The sequence below is a fragment of the Macrotis lagotis genome, chromosome X (genome assembly GCF_037893015.1).
Source record: "Macrotis lagotis isolate mMagLag1 chromosome X, bilby.v1.9.chrom.fasta, whole genome shotgun sequence".
Lineage (NCBI taxonomy): Eukaryota > Metazoa > Chordata > Mammalia > Peramelemorphia > Peramelidae > Macrotis > Macrotis lagotis.
The window spans coordinates 153,513,433-153,528,462 of record NC_133666.1 but is presented as its reverse complement, the minus strand read 5'-3'; the positions used below and the strand labels follow the sequence as shown (position 1 = coordinate 153,528,462).

At 36.1% G+C, this 15,030-nt stretch overlaps 1 protein-coding gene across 1 annotated transcript in view; it reads right to left on the bottom strand.

The window, feature by feature from the left end:
• The window catches only part of LOC141503322 (semaphorin-4D-like), a 77,066-nt gene that overhangs the window by 12,149 nt on the left and 49,887 nt on the right, over nt 1-15,030 (bottom strand). The window contains 2 exon segments of the mRNA XM_074208548.1: nt 11,146-11,349; nt 13,933-14,262. Of these exon segments, the coding sequence (XP_074064649.1) occupies nt 11,146-11,349; nt 13,933-14,262 (534 nt within the window).

Genomic DNA, 15,030 nt, shown 5'->3' with positions numbered 1-15,030 from the left:
TTATACATGTAACACCTGTTTCACACAACTGCTTTGAGGCTCAAGTGGGATAATGTATGTGATAATGCTGTTATCGATAGTAATCAGGAATGGACTCATGATTTCCTTGACAGAGAGAATTCCCAGATGAGGCATTCCATCTCTCATTACAAATTGGCAATTTATAGTATTAAAGGATTACCTAAAGCACTGAGAAATCAAGGGCCTTGTGTCCAGGGCCACAACCAGGTTGCTATATAAATGCTAATTTATATTAAATGTAGTTGCTAAGTTGCTAAATTGAATGCATTTGTTTGCTGAATACTTTAATAATGGCAAATACATCAATGCATTTTAAAAATAAATCCTATTTTCGGGGCTGCTAGGTGGTGCAGTGGATAGAGCACCAGCTCTGGAGTCAGTTTCAGTAGGAATATAGATTAAAATGAGACTAGCCAATATTGACCCACACTCCACATAATAGATAATAATTCTGATAAACTCCCTAAATGCTGAAGGTAATTGATGGGATAAGCTCTCTTGAAAAATTTAGAAACTTTCTGGGAACCTTAGATAAATGGGGGCCAATTAGAGAACACCACTGTAATCTTTTAAAATAGGGCTGTCCAAACTTGCTTTTAAAAGTTTTTATTGAAACCAAAGGCAATATATTTTTGGCCTTTTATTGAGAGCTTCCAAGTAGCTTGGTTTCATTTACTAAAGCATTTATTAAATCCACAGGGGACTACCACATTTTGGATAGCTCTGTTTTAAAATTAAAGGTAGTGTTTTATTTTAAAATTAAAGGAAGCTATTTTAAATCCATTGAGTAAGATAAGGGAAAGCTTGGCAGTCTAGTGGCACAATAAGCAAATGGCACAATTCAATTCCTAATAACCTGGTCCTTACTGTTTCACATGATCATTTCAAGAAAAAGGATCATATGAATAAACTACTTTCTCATTTATATAGAGATGCTCCTTTCTACCTGGCACTGAGGAATCCTAGGGCATCTTCTGACTTGTCAATGCTTATTCTTAGATTGTAAGTCACCCTAGACTTACATGTCAAATCTAAAAGAGGGTCAGAAATTGGGTGCATATTAAGGCCCCAGCTTTCCTTCTAAAAGAGACCTTTTGATTGGCAAAGGTTTTGGGGAAGCTACCTGAGAAAGGGCTACCTAGGCTATTGACTAATCAACTTCCATCTAGGAACTATCATGGAAATTGAGAACAGTCTCATTACTCTCTCCACATGTTCTACCCAACCATTTGTACTTCCCCATGATCCCAAGATTCTTCTGTATTTTGGTGAGTCTATTATTTCATGAATGTGGATGCTTCCTCCACAAGACCAAAATTGCAATCCATCCATCTTTTCTTAAATGTGTGATTTGTGTCATTTAAAATCATTCAGTACATGAAAATGAGAGCCATAATGATATACTGATCAAGTTTTCTCAGAAGAATGATATATGACGTTTGCACAGTAAATGTTGACCAAATTGAGCAAGGCTAAAAAAAAATCTACATGTGGGTGGCTAGGTGGCATAGTGGATAAAGCACCAGCCTTGGAGTCAGGAGTTCCTGGGTTCAAATCCAGTCTCAGACACTTAATAATCTAGCTGTGTGGCCTTGGGCAAGCCACTTAACCCCATTTGCCTTGCAAAAACCTAAAAAAAAAATCTACATGTGTCCTCAGATTTCAAGACTTGGAAAGCAAATATGATGAAGTGCTTCAGTGATGGTTTCTTAACAAATTTGAGTAATCCAGTTCCTTCAGAAACAATAAAGAAATGTACATTTCTTTCACCAAATTCAGCATACTATTGAATACTCCACAGTTGACTTTTGGGAGCCAGGGGTGAGAAGAGATAGGGAAGGATGAGAGGATAAAGGAAAAAATATTCTTTAAATAAAAATAATCTACATTGCATAGTTTTTATGGAGTTGGGAGATAAAGGTAAGAAACATTAACTGTGAGCCTTTCTCTGGTTAAATGAGGCTGAAACAAAATGAAATGAAGTCCTGCCGTAAATTGGATAAAACTAAATCAAATCTGTAGAGCAAAGGGTATATATATAAACCTTTGACCAATTGAAGAAGTCATGGAGTCATCATTAAAGATAGAATTGCTTACTACAAGAAGGCAGAAAACACATCCAAAAATAGGGCTTTAGCAGTACAATGAAGTTATTTCTGAAACATCCAAAGTAGGATGTTTCATGTGATGCCTTCAGCAATATTTAAAACAAGTACTGTAAATTATTTCTGATAGGGGCGGCTAGGTGGCACAGTGGATAAAGCTCTGGCCCTGGAGTCAGGAGTACCTGGGTTCAAATCCGGGCTCAGACACTTAATTACCTAGCTGTGTGGCCTTGGGCAAGCCACTTAACCCCATTGGCCTTGCAAAAAAAACCTAAAAAAAATTATTTCTGATTGTTTCTTCAATTAAGGGGGAAAGAATATTAGGCAGAAAAAGTGATTTTTTCTTACATATATCAGACCCTACAATAACTACAAGTCACTGAAAAAAAAATACAAAATTGAGGTTACCTTCAAGTCTCTTGATAGTAAAAATGCTCATTTGGTTTATTTAGGATTGTAAATTTGGAGAAGACTACAATGGCCCCTTCATTTTGGGTGAGGAAATAGGACTAGAGAGGTTCAAGTCCGTTGCAGCTGGTGGAAGTTGTAAGCAGCAGAACTAGGATTTAAATCCAGGTCCCCTAACTCTAGAACCAGTGTTCTTTCCATACTACATTATACTTCTTTTGGAAATTTAAATAATCCTAAAACAAAAGTTTTTCCAAATGAATAGCTAAATTTCGTAATTCCATGGAATGATGAGATTATGTATTTTGTCACTGAAAAATATAATCTGGTCATAGGCTTGTTCAAAAACCAAAGTAGAGGGGGAAGCTAGGTGGTGCAGTGGATAGAACACTGGCCCTGGAGGCAGGAGTACCTGAGTTCAAATCTGGCCTCAGACAATAATTATCTAGCTTGTGTGGCCTTGGGCATGCCATTTAACCCCATTGTCTAGCAAAAACCTTAAAAAAAAAAGCAAAAAAAATAAGCTTTTCTAGGTTGCATCTATTTCAATCATCCCACTTTTGAAAGTTTGAAAGCAGGAGAGAGCAGATGGGCTTAGTGACAGCAATGACAAGATGGCACATCATTTCAATGGCAGAATCCTGCATTAAGGCCTTATGTAGAGTAGTGCTCCATAAAAGTTTATTGGAGGAAATAGCAAATAAGTGAAAGTAAGTGCTTACACTAAAATAGTCTTATTGGCAAGCATACTTTTGGCATTCAAACAACACAGGCAGCCCCTCAGAGTTGTGTTCTCTGCAGTAAAGTCTGAATGCTTGGCAGTTTAGCTTGAGAAAGTACCTCAATGATTGGTATCTTCTCCTACCAGGTGATCTTCAGCATCTTCTAAGACCATTCAAATGAAAGTGATTCAGTTTCCTGACATGATATAGGTTCCAGGTTTCACAGGTATACAGCAATGAGGTCAGCAAAATGGCTCTCTAGACCTTCAGTTTGGTAGTTAGTCTAATACCAGCTAGTTCTGGCAATGCATATATCAATCTATTATCAATTATCCCTGGAAAGTGCACTCCAAGGTAAGTGGAGTTATCCACCATATTCAAAGTTTCTCCATTTGCTATAACTGATATATGGATGGTATGGTGCTGGATGATAGACCATTTGGACTTTTTTTGGTGTTCATTGTCATAGCAAGGAGGGAGACATTAAAGTAGCTTTGAAGTTTCCTGAAAAAATCTAGCCCTCCTCCTTTTGTTCAACTATGTCATTTGGGGTCTCCAGGGGCTATGATCTGGAAAAAGCTAAAAATAGAAGGGAAACTATAAAGCACTTAAATTTTCTTTCATAAATATGAGTAGTGGCTGATCCCCTTACTCTGGGGTATAATTCTTCCCACCCCAGTTAGGGCTACAAAAACAGCCAAGTGTTTTTGGTCCTGTAACCTCATAGAATTCTTCAGTCCTTTGTAGAGTTCTTCACTGACTCACAGGTAAGAGCTCAAACTATTTTCAGTCTGGAACTCAAGCCCTAAATTCATGGGACAGAGTCCTTTTTAATAGAGAATCAATGAAATTTTTCACTGGAATACTTCCATGAGAAGCCAGTCTCTTTGGATGAAATAATGGCATAGTCCCATGAGACTATGAGATACTTCCCATTAATAGGCTTTAAATCCCATATCAATATTCTTGAGTACTTGGAACCTCTTAAACTTTGGAGAAATGACTTAATTATTCTTACAAGAAAATTTCCAATACTGACAGTTCAGAGATGATGTAGACAAATGGTAACATCACAAGGCATTTTCTGGACAAAGGGATTTACGGTTAGAAGGGGTATCCAATGATAACATAAACTATCAGTTCAAGGGGTGAAGACTGTAGACTGACCTTGCAAATTGAAACAAAATTTTTCTGTTCTGATCCCAGATCAAGACCAGAAAACAATTTGGAACAGCCAATAATTTATAATACCATTTTACTGTAGAGATATAGCATGGTCACACAGGTGGGAAAATTCTCTTTCAAAGGGAGAAGAAAAAAATTAGGCAATAAATCTGGATGGTTCTGTAATTATTTTCCTGGTCCCCAAATCTAATCTAATCAGAAATCTTTACTCACCAAGTACTGGTCTGACACATTGGTGGTGCTAGGAAGTATACCATACAGGGACATTTGGCATTTTTCCTTTCCTTGATGGACTGCTGATACATCAGCAAAAATACTACTTGGATCAAAACAAGCATAGAAGCCAAATTTATAGATCCAAGAGATTGTACTTCTCACTGTAAATTTCATTGCTTACCATCTAAAGTACTTATAGTTGCTAGAGCTGTTACTTTACTAGCATTAATAACACATTATCAATGTTGTTTTATAATTCTAACAGTATATGACAATGGCATATCACATCTTTTGCATGTATCTCACCCCCCACTCCTCCTCCTTTAGAATGTCAGGTACTTGAGGCAAGGGACCTTTTTTGTATTCATGTCTCCAGCAACTCCCATAGGGCCTGGCACATAGTAGGCACTTAATTAATGTGTGTTAATTGGTTACATCTACTGAGCTCAATGATACCAGCATTACCTAGAATTCATGGCATATACAACAGTAATTCACAATACATTTCAAATTAAAAATCAAGTATAGTTATATATAATAATAAACAAAATAACATGAGATTTTACAAAGAAATTATTAATCTCAATGGAAAGGCACAGTTTAAGACTAGCAAAGTATCTCAATATTTCTAAGATTACAAAGACTGCATTTTTTAAATACCCTTTCAGTTTTCAGGCAGGAAAGGTTATCAACTCAAGCACTTTGCTGCTCTGTTATAATTTTAACCCATAATCCTTAGAATAGCGTAGTATAAAGAGCTCTTGGAATCATGGATCAAGTGGCACTTATTAGTTGTGGGACTACACAGTTACTTTACTATTTTATGAGCCTTAGTTTTTTTCATTTATATATTGGGGATGATGCTTGTACTATTTTATCCTACATGATCATTGTGAAGTAAATTGTAAATATTAAAGTTCTCTCAAAAAAAAAATTAGTTTCTTGACTAAAATAAAATGCAATCCCAAAGAAACTCCAGGAAATGATCTAAACTTTGTATTTCTTCCAGTTCCTGACAGAATATGGTAGTTGCTCAATATATATAGTTAATGAACTAAAGGGGAAAAGAGAAAAAAACTAATTTTAATATTTTCACAAAAATTTGATTTCAAGATTTGAATCATTAAAAACCCCCACAGTAATGTGGACTAACCTAGCCGTGACAATACTACTACTACTACTACTACTACTACTACTACTACTACTACTACTACTACTAACTCATTCATAATAAGGCTTAAAATGTCATATTTTATCCTTTGTACAACCATATGAGAGAGAGCACGCTATCCTTATTTTACAGATGAAGAAAATGAGGTCCAGAGAAGGAAAATGTCACATCATTAATGGGAACTCAAATTTGGGTTCATATGATTTAGACTTGAAAGGGAACTTAGAGATCACCCAGCTTATTATCTTATTTTATTGATCAGGAAGGGCACTGATGCCTATGGAGCAGAAATGTTTGGCTCAACGTTAAACAGGTATTCAGTAAGCAGAGCCACCATTTGAGCCTGGATCTTCTCAACCCAAGCTTTTGCCACAGTTCCATATGTCTCTCTACCTGCACTATCCTATGAATTTAGGACTAAAGAAAGTCAGGTGAGCCTCTGTAAATCAGAGCAGGCATAATTTGATTCTGTGTCTACTCTACTGTTATTTAATTTAGATTTTCATAGGAGTATGCCTGAGGTTATGGAGAAAAAACTATATTTTCTACAAATGGATACTTAATAGAGAAGACTGCTGGAAAAGTATATATAAATAGAGGCAAAGTCATTGCATACATCGTGAGCCACATAAGCATTTAGAGTTGGAATGATTTTCAAAACCTGTTTTCAAGGCTATTATTAATCAATGGCATTGGTTCAGAAAGTTCAATGAGGAAGCTAAAGACAGTGGTTAAAGGTGAGCTTGGTACTTGCAAAGTCCATATAATGGTTTGACCAAACCTAGAAAAATAAGATAAATGAATATTAACAGTAGCTCTATGTCAGCATTCATTTTAAGTATGACAAGAGTGGATAGAGTACTGGATTTAGAGTTGGGGCTCCTTGATACAAATTCTACCTCAGTTACTTATAACTATATGACCCTGAATAAAATATTTCTCTATGCCAGTTTCCTCATCTGCAAAATGCTGGGGTTTAGACTCAATAGCCTTTAAGGCCCTTTTAAGGTCTAAATCTATAATCCTATGTCATCCTTAATCTAGATATGATTAGGCTTGTTGATCACCATGTAAAAGTCCTATGATAATAATATCAGGATAATATGAATATAGTGAATAACATCCAGTATATATGTATTCATAATGAATATGTATATACACATATATCTAAATGAATACAACTACAGTTGTTCAATAGTAAAAATTAACTGTTAGGATAATCTCTAATAATTGTCCTTTACAAGAGCTCAAAAAATGTATAACGTCATATTCATATTTGTGATAGGATTCAGAACTGGAAAGGATCTTAGATATCAGCTCTAGTCCGACCCTCTTATTTTCTAATAAGAAAATTGAAAGACAAAGAAATCTTAAGATTCTCATTCCAAATCTAGCCAGGGTTGACATGACACTGCTTCTGGACATTCTATGAACTCTTCCCATGTGCTTTACACATTGGCCTTTTTCATGGTAAGGAGCAATAAATCTTAACTTTCTTGTATGAACTATGTATAAGAATATGATAGATCATAAGGGAGCCTTTTTTCCTCTTCAAAGAACTTTCCATGCTTCTTTATCTCTTGCCAAGATAATAATAGTACCATTTTTTAGTGACTACATGCTACATGAAGACTTTGCCAGAATTCTTGAGGTTGCATCTGCTTAATTCCTTTTAACTTTGTCTGATATAAGGAAGTAGTTGCAAAATAATTTCAAGTGGATCAAGCACTAATAATCTGGGGAAACCAGGAAACATCATGAGTAAAACATTGCATTGAGTTATTTTGAAGAAAACAACTACTCCTAGGTTTTAAGAGAAGCTGAGAAGTGAGTACATTCCAACATGAGGGATGGCTTGTGAAAAGACCTGGAGGTGGAATCAGAATATGATGTGTGGGTAAAGTAGGTGGGAGTCAGATGCCAGGCTGAGAAATTTTTATTTTATCCTTGAGGAAGTAGGAAATTATAAAAGTTTTCAAATGTATATGTCACATGACAAGAACTGAATTTTAAGAATATTCACCAAACTGTTTTTAAGTTCCTACTATGCTAAGCAACAGAGTATCAGTTTGTGGTTATGTGGTTCTCTGTCACAAGATGAGAAAATTCCTTAGCAAGTCCTATAAACTTGTTGCTCAGTATTGCCCTGGGAGGCCACAGCCGGCATAATAAGGCCATGGCAGAAACGGGGATTTCATGGTTGTTGGATCTCTTCTTGGTTTCTTTTCACACCCTCCCATTCTAACAACTCTATAAAGAAAAGCAGAGGCTGGGAAAAGCTCTTCTCTTATTTAATATGAACAGTATTATTTTTGTACTGGGTTTAATCGGGCTTAAATTAATACTAAGAAAAAATAGAAATTCTAAAATGTTTTTCTAGGCTTTTGGTCTATACTCTAAACTTTCAGAGAGTTGAAGAAGCCTAAACCCAAGTTAGTGAAAAGTTTTAGGGGTGCTGTACCTTTGTTAAAGAGAATCCCAAAATATTCCAATTCAATCTATTTTCCCTAGAAGTCCTATAAAGCAATTCAAAACTTTCTGGGGAGAGATCCAGCTCTGCTTTCTCCTTATGGGGCCCTCTGGAATAGTCTGAATGGATGATTAACACAACTTTTCTTGTGTGTAGCCAACAATATTAGCTAGCATAGACATAACACTACATATTTTATCCTTACAACCTCCTTGGGAGATGGGTGGTATTATTATTCTCAGTTTTACAGATGAGGAGCTTGTGGGAAGCAGAGGTTAAGTGACTTAACCAGGATCAGACAGCTAGTAAGTGTTGAATATGAACTCAGGCTATCCTGAATCCAGGCCCAGCACTCTGCCTCCTAGTTACTTTTGGTCAAAGGACAGATCCCCTAAAGGACAGACAATAGGAAAAGTGGTTTAATTTCTTTACTGATCTCCACTGGAAAATAAGGCACCAGGCCCAGGAAAAGAAAATTAATCCATTGTAAGCCAGACTCAGACAATATCATTTCCTATTTCCTATTGAGGGGTGGGTGAAGGGAAATGGGAGGAAAGGGATTGGGATGCTAGAGAAAGGAAACTAGATGCTAAAGGATAGATCAAAGTTTGGTGCCTTTATTTTTTCATTCAGGTAATAGTTGCAGGCAACTAATTAATGTCACAAATTACTAGACCCTCCATTCTCTCCTGTCACAACAATCTTCTTTAGTGAAAACTAACTTTTTCTTTTCTTTTTTTTTTAAGGAGTTTGCAAAGCAAATGGGGTTAAGTGGCTTGCCCAAGGCCACGCGACTAGGTAATTATTAAGTGTCTGAGCCCGGATTTGAACCCAGGTACTCCTGACTCCAGGGCCAGTGCTTTATCCACTGCGCCACTTAGCCACCCTATCTTTTTTTCTTTACAATCCCCAGAACACCTTATTTCTCCATAGTTATAGCAGACTCCTTGTATAGTGTTTATAGTCACAGTAGTTATAAATGGAATGATTTCCAACTATTTCATCAAGAGAAACTGGGCGTGCAGGGGAAGATCATAGTTACCTAAGACTTTTTTTTTTTAATAACAGAATGAAGAAAATCACAGAAAAAGAAAATTCATACATAACATAACAGTGACATTTTAAGTCAAATTGCCCTTGAATAGATTGTTATTAAATAGATAACAAAGGTTAAATGTCATCTTTTTGGCTCAGAAATAACATAATGCCAAACAGTCACATGCGGGCTTTTGTTATAACCTCCTCCCTTTCTGTCCTACTTACAATTCATCATCATCATCAGGAATCTTGGTGCTAAGGTTAGTCTCTATAGAAGCCTAAATTTGATATTTCTCATTTTTCCTTCCAACAATGGCAAAAAGTTAAGCCAGATGCAAACTAATATAAGCTCACTATAAAAACTATTAATATAAAAAGGCACACAGAATTTATTTTAAAAACGAAAGTTAGTGGGGGTGGCTAGGTGGCACAGTGGATAGGGCATTGGCCATAGAGTCAGGAGTACCTGAGTTCAAGTCCAACCTCAGACACTTTATAATTACCTGTGTGGCCTTGGGCAAGCCACTTTAGCCCATTTCCTTGCAAAAAATAAAATAAAATAAAATAAAAAGGGAAGTTAGCAGCAACATAAAAATATTAATAGTTCCCTTTATAGTTTTAATAAAATTAAGATTTTTTTCTGCCATTAATTTTATTTTTGCTATGAAGTATAATTAGACATCTAATGCTACCTCTTTTTCTCTCTGAACTGTTGTTGAATTACAATTCAATCAAATTAATGGTGGTGTGATTTGCACATTATGTTTATTTTAGTGAAGAGTATGCTGTACAAGGCATCCCTCTCACTTGCCTTTTCCAGAACCAATCCACCCCTTGGCCTGATCTAATAGGAAGTATTGGTGATGGTCTAGACCATTCAAATACCACAAACAAGGAGATTCGAGCCTTGGAGAGTATTGCATGTTCAATGACAAGACTATGAGGCATCAAGGAAGATTTTCAAGCCGTTTCTGGGGCTGCACAGGGACAGTACTCTGACACTTACTAGCTGTGTGACCACGGTTAAATCACTTAAACTCTCTGAGTCTCCATTTCTTCATCTGTAAAATAGGCAATGTTGTATGGATTAAATGAGAATGTATAAAAATTCATGGTAATTATACAATTGCCAATTTAATAATCACTTCACTTTGGTGAAAGTGAGACATCTGTCAACAAGGGTCACTTATTGGGACAGCTGGATGGTGCAGTGGATAGAGCACCGGCCCTGGAGTCAGAAGGACCTGAATTCAAATCTGATCTGTATGACTGTGGGCATGTCATTTAACCCCACTGCCTTGTCCAAAAAAAATAAAAAGGGTCTCTTATGAGTTAATGCTCCATCATAGCACTGATAGGAAGAGTCAGAGGTCTCTTAAACTTAAACCATATTCAAATTCATCTATTCTGCCTTCAAAAATTAATAAAACCTTTATAAATAAAAAACAGCTCATTAGACTGTGAGGTAAATTCTTTTTTGTTAAATTTCAAAACTAGATAAATACCACTCCTGTATCAATTGGCTGGCCAGGCAGAAGGCAATTGGAAAAATTGATTTTAAGCTAATTGCTATACTCACATGAGTTTTTTTTTTTTAAATGTTAGAAACAGAGCAGTTTTTATATGGGGGAAAGGAAAGGCAAGAGAAATCAATCCTACCTGAGAAGGAATCCAAGCAAATGCACATCAATAAAGTAGTCTGCATGAAATCAGTAGGTCAAGCTCTGAACTATGATGATGCGCCAGTGCACATGGACAAGGAGGGACAGATAAGGGCACTGTGGGCACAGGGAGGCTCCTCCTACTCACCAGTTGCCTGACAGATGAGGTGAAAGATCCCATGGACGTTAACATGCTGTGACTGGTCACTTAGGAAAGGTGGCAACAACGTGACCGCTGGGCTTTCTGTGCCAGAGCCCACATCAAACTGGGTGCTGGTGGATGAAGGTGAACCAGTCCCCACACAGGACAAAAGGGAGGTACCAGTAGGAGGGAAAGGTATAGGAGATGAGGCTGTGACAGAAGAGGACAGAAAAGAAAAAGGGCACTGAGGAAAAAGTTGTAAGAAATGTATCACATGCAAAAGAAATATGAAGAAAATCATAATTAGGAAATGAATATGGGGATGATTAAGAAAACAATATCAGGTACCCAAGGCCTTGCCTTTACCTGTAGTTAGTTATCCTACCTTTGAACACTGAAATGGTGAGAGGGAAGCCCTTTAGAAACCATCCCCCCAAGTTTTCTGCCATTGGCCCATGAAGGTAAAATGTTTAACCAAGATTCAGCTACAAGAAGTTTCATCCAAACAACAGATAGAACAGTTTATTATTTATTCTGTCACTTCTCATACATATACAATTCAAAATAAAAAAATAAAAAATGAATCTTATAAAATATACACTGTTCACAATCAAGGGTCCAAATTATATTAAATTGGAAAATGAGTTCAAATGTGCAAATGTGCACACACACACAGCAGGGTTATTGCTCCTTGCTATGGAAAATGCCTATTTCTGAAAGGTATTTACAAAAAAGAGAAAGTGTAAAGCAAACAATGATTAAAGCACTACTGAACAATAAAACCTGTACAAAGATCTGGGATGAAACAGTTTTGGAATGAATTGATAGTTCTGTTCACAGGCATTGTTTATTGGACAGTTCTGCCACTCAGTTCACTGGTCAATTCCCAACTTGTTGGGAAGGGACTGACAAGCCATTTGAAAAATCTAGAGTGGTGAGATTTATGTAAAAAGAAACTTTTTTTCACTCAAAAACCCCTTATTTTCTGTCTTCTTTTTTTGTCTCATTGTTTCAGATATTGATGGCTCCAGTCTCTGTGATGAATTCTTAGCATCAGTCCTTCTGTATCATTTCCAGAGTGCTGGTAGTCCCTAATCTGTCAGCAAAACTTGGGAATAGAGGGTGGTTTGAACGTTCTTTTCACTCTTGCTCAAAATCCACAAATGTGACAGTCTTCTGAATTTTTCAATTTGTTTTTGTTGAAAAAATATTTTAAATGAAGAAAACCTTTCTTAAAACCATGTTTCCCACATAAAAAAGTTATTTTTGCTCAAAAGGCTTCTGTACCTAAATGTCTAAAAGCAAAATAAAAATAAAATAAAGCATTTTTTTAGTAAGCAAGTTTCCCTGAGACTCTTATGCAAACCAAACCAGATTTTACCCCAGATTTGATTTACAATAAAATCTAGGAGATTCAGCAGCATCTAAAAATTAAATTACTAGCTGTGTTACTATTCTCAAGTTATTAAATCTCTCTGAGCCTCCATTTCCTCATCTGTAAAATAGAGATAATATTGTTTGAGGATCAAATGAGAGAATGTATGTAACTAAACTAAAACATTATTTAACTAATTTAAGATGACCTGATATACTAACAAGTAAAACTAAAACATAAGGAACACAATCAATGAAAGCAAAGTTAAGTCCCAAATTGGACAATAACCTATAATTTACCAATCTGATAAACTAAAATTTCATTTCCAATCTGGAATTAAATTATTTCTTTTTAAAAAGCTGCTACAATGAGGGGGAAACTGAAGGTAAATTTCTTCTCATGTAGACTGAAGTGAAGTCAATCTTTTTGTTTCTTTCCCTTTGCTAGGAAAATACTGAAATAAAACAGTAATACAAATCTATAGCTTTCCAAGATATTTGATTTAACAATGACCATTTTTCCTAAAAAAGGAAAAGAGGAAGAAGGGGAGGGAAGGAGAAACAGAGAGTGAGAGAGGAGAGTGAGAGAATGAGAAAAGGAAAAAGAGAGTGAGATGAGAGACTAAGTTAAATAGAATCATAATGAAAAAATGGTTTTCTGAAGAATGCATTCTGTCTTAGGAACTAGGTTTTAGATGAAATTGAATCACCATGTCTAGTGAAAAGCCCTCTGGCACAGGAACCATCACAACCCAAAAACTTCTGTGCTGGGAAAAACCACAGCTACCTTCATTACAAAAAAAAAAACAGAATTTCTCCTTCAGTCACCATCGGCATCAGAGTCAGCATATTTCAGTTCACACTTAACATCAAAGGGCTTGTCTTTGATAGGAAGATCATCTATTTTCTGAGAATCCTCTCTGTCTGTTTGCATTTTGCTTGTTATGGTATCTTGTTCAGTCTCATAGCCTGTATCCAAGGCCAGTTTAGGTTGCTCGCCATTTTGGTGTGAAAAACTCCCTTGTTCCACCAAAGTTTCCTTCACACTCTGCTCACAATCAGAAAAATCAGACTTCGTTTTTTTCCTACCCAGTAACATAAAAGATCGAAATTTTAAACACTGTCCTGGAAGGTAGCCCTTATAGCAGTTGTAGGAGAAGAGACAAAGAAACAGAACAAAAAAAAATAAAAAGAGAAACATCAAAAAATGATTATCATTTGACTTTAGGTACAGGCTCTTCTCTGAATGAACTTCAGGGTCAGACTGGATTTTTGGTTCAGAAACTGTGCTTGTTAAGATATGGTTGGAAGGTTGTGTTACTATACTTGAAGTCGTTACCCATATAACTGACATGACTGAAGTCTGAGTAGTAGGCCCTTTTGTTGTCATGCCTGACATTTTTGGGGCAATCCTTTTACCTTCTGTTTGTGCTGCTGTCAAGGTAGGGCTCACAGGAGTAGTGTGGGAGATCTTTTTCACCTCCAAAACATGCTTAGCAATCACTTGAGAGAATTTCTTGTTCTTCACTTTTTCTTCAGATAAACATTGATAAACCCCACTGTCCCCTTCGGACAAATTGAATATGAGTAAGGCCTTCCCTACAAGGCGGTACTTAGGGCTCTCCACCTTTAATACACCATTCTGGAACTTCCAAATTACTTGGGCCAAGTTGGACTTTTGAGAACACTTTAGTTCTGCTGTGCCTCCAAAATGCAGCAAGTAATTTTCTTTCACTTTTTCATCTTTATCTGGAATATCAAAAATAGATATACAGAATATCAGTTTCTTCCTTAAAATTTTTAATATTCTATTATATTACACAAAATAGCTACATGATTCTTCCAGAATAATTAAGGAATTAGTTTGGAGCTTTCCACTGATAGATTTGTTCCCTATTTGACTAGACAAAGCTGAAAATTTTCTCACTATTTTTAGCCACCAAGAGTGTTATTTTGATTAGCCAGTCATGATGTTCCTTTACTAAGTCAATTAAAAAGAGTTCCTCTCTGCTAAAAGGATCAAAGGGAATAAACAAACTTGTTTACACATTTTAAAAACCTATTTATTTATTCACATTTATTGATTAACTGTAATGGGAGTGTCAAACCCCATCCCTGACATATATATGACAAGGTAAGGAAAATCTGAGCCCTTGCTAACAACTTACCTATACAGACATATAGAAAACTCAAGGTAATCCACAGAAACAGGAGCTCAAATTTCAAATTTGTTTCCAGATACATAATTCAAATATCAGGGAATGAATCAGTCAATAAATAATTCTAATATTTTTGTTGGTCAACACTTTGGGTCAGCAAAATAAATTTTTTTTGATGTGCTTTTTTTGAAAGCTGCTTTTTGAATCCATAATAAAATGAAAAATTTAGAACCGAAAGTGCCTTTAAAACCATTTAGTTGAAACCATCTCATGAAGCGATAAGAATTTTTTTCAAGAATTCCATATGGGGGCAGCTAGGTGGCGTAGTGGATAACGCACCGGCCTTAAGAGTCAGGAG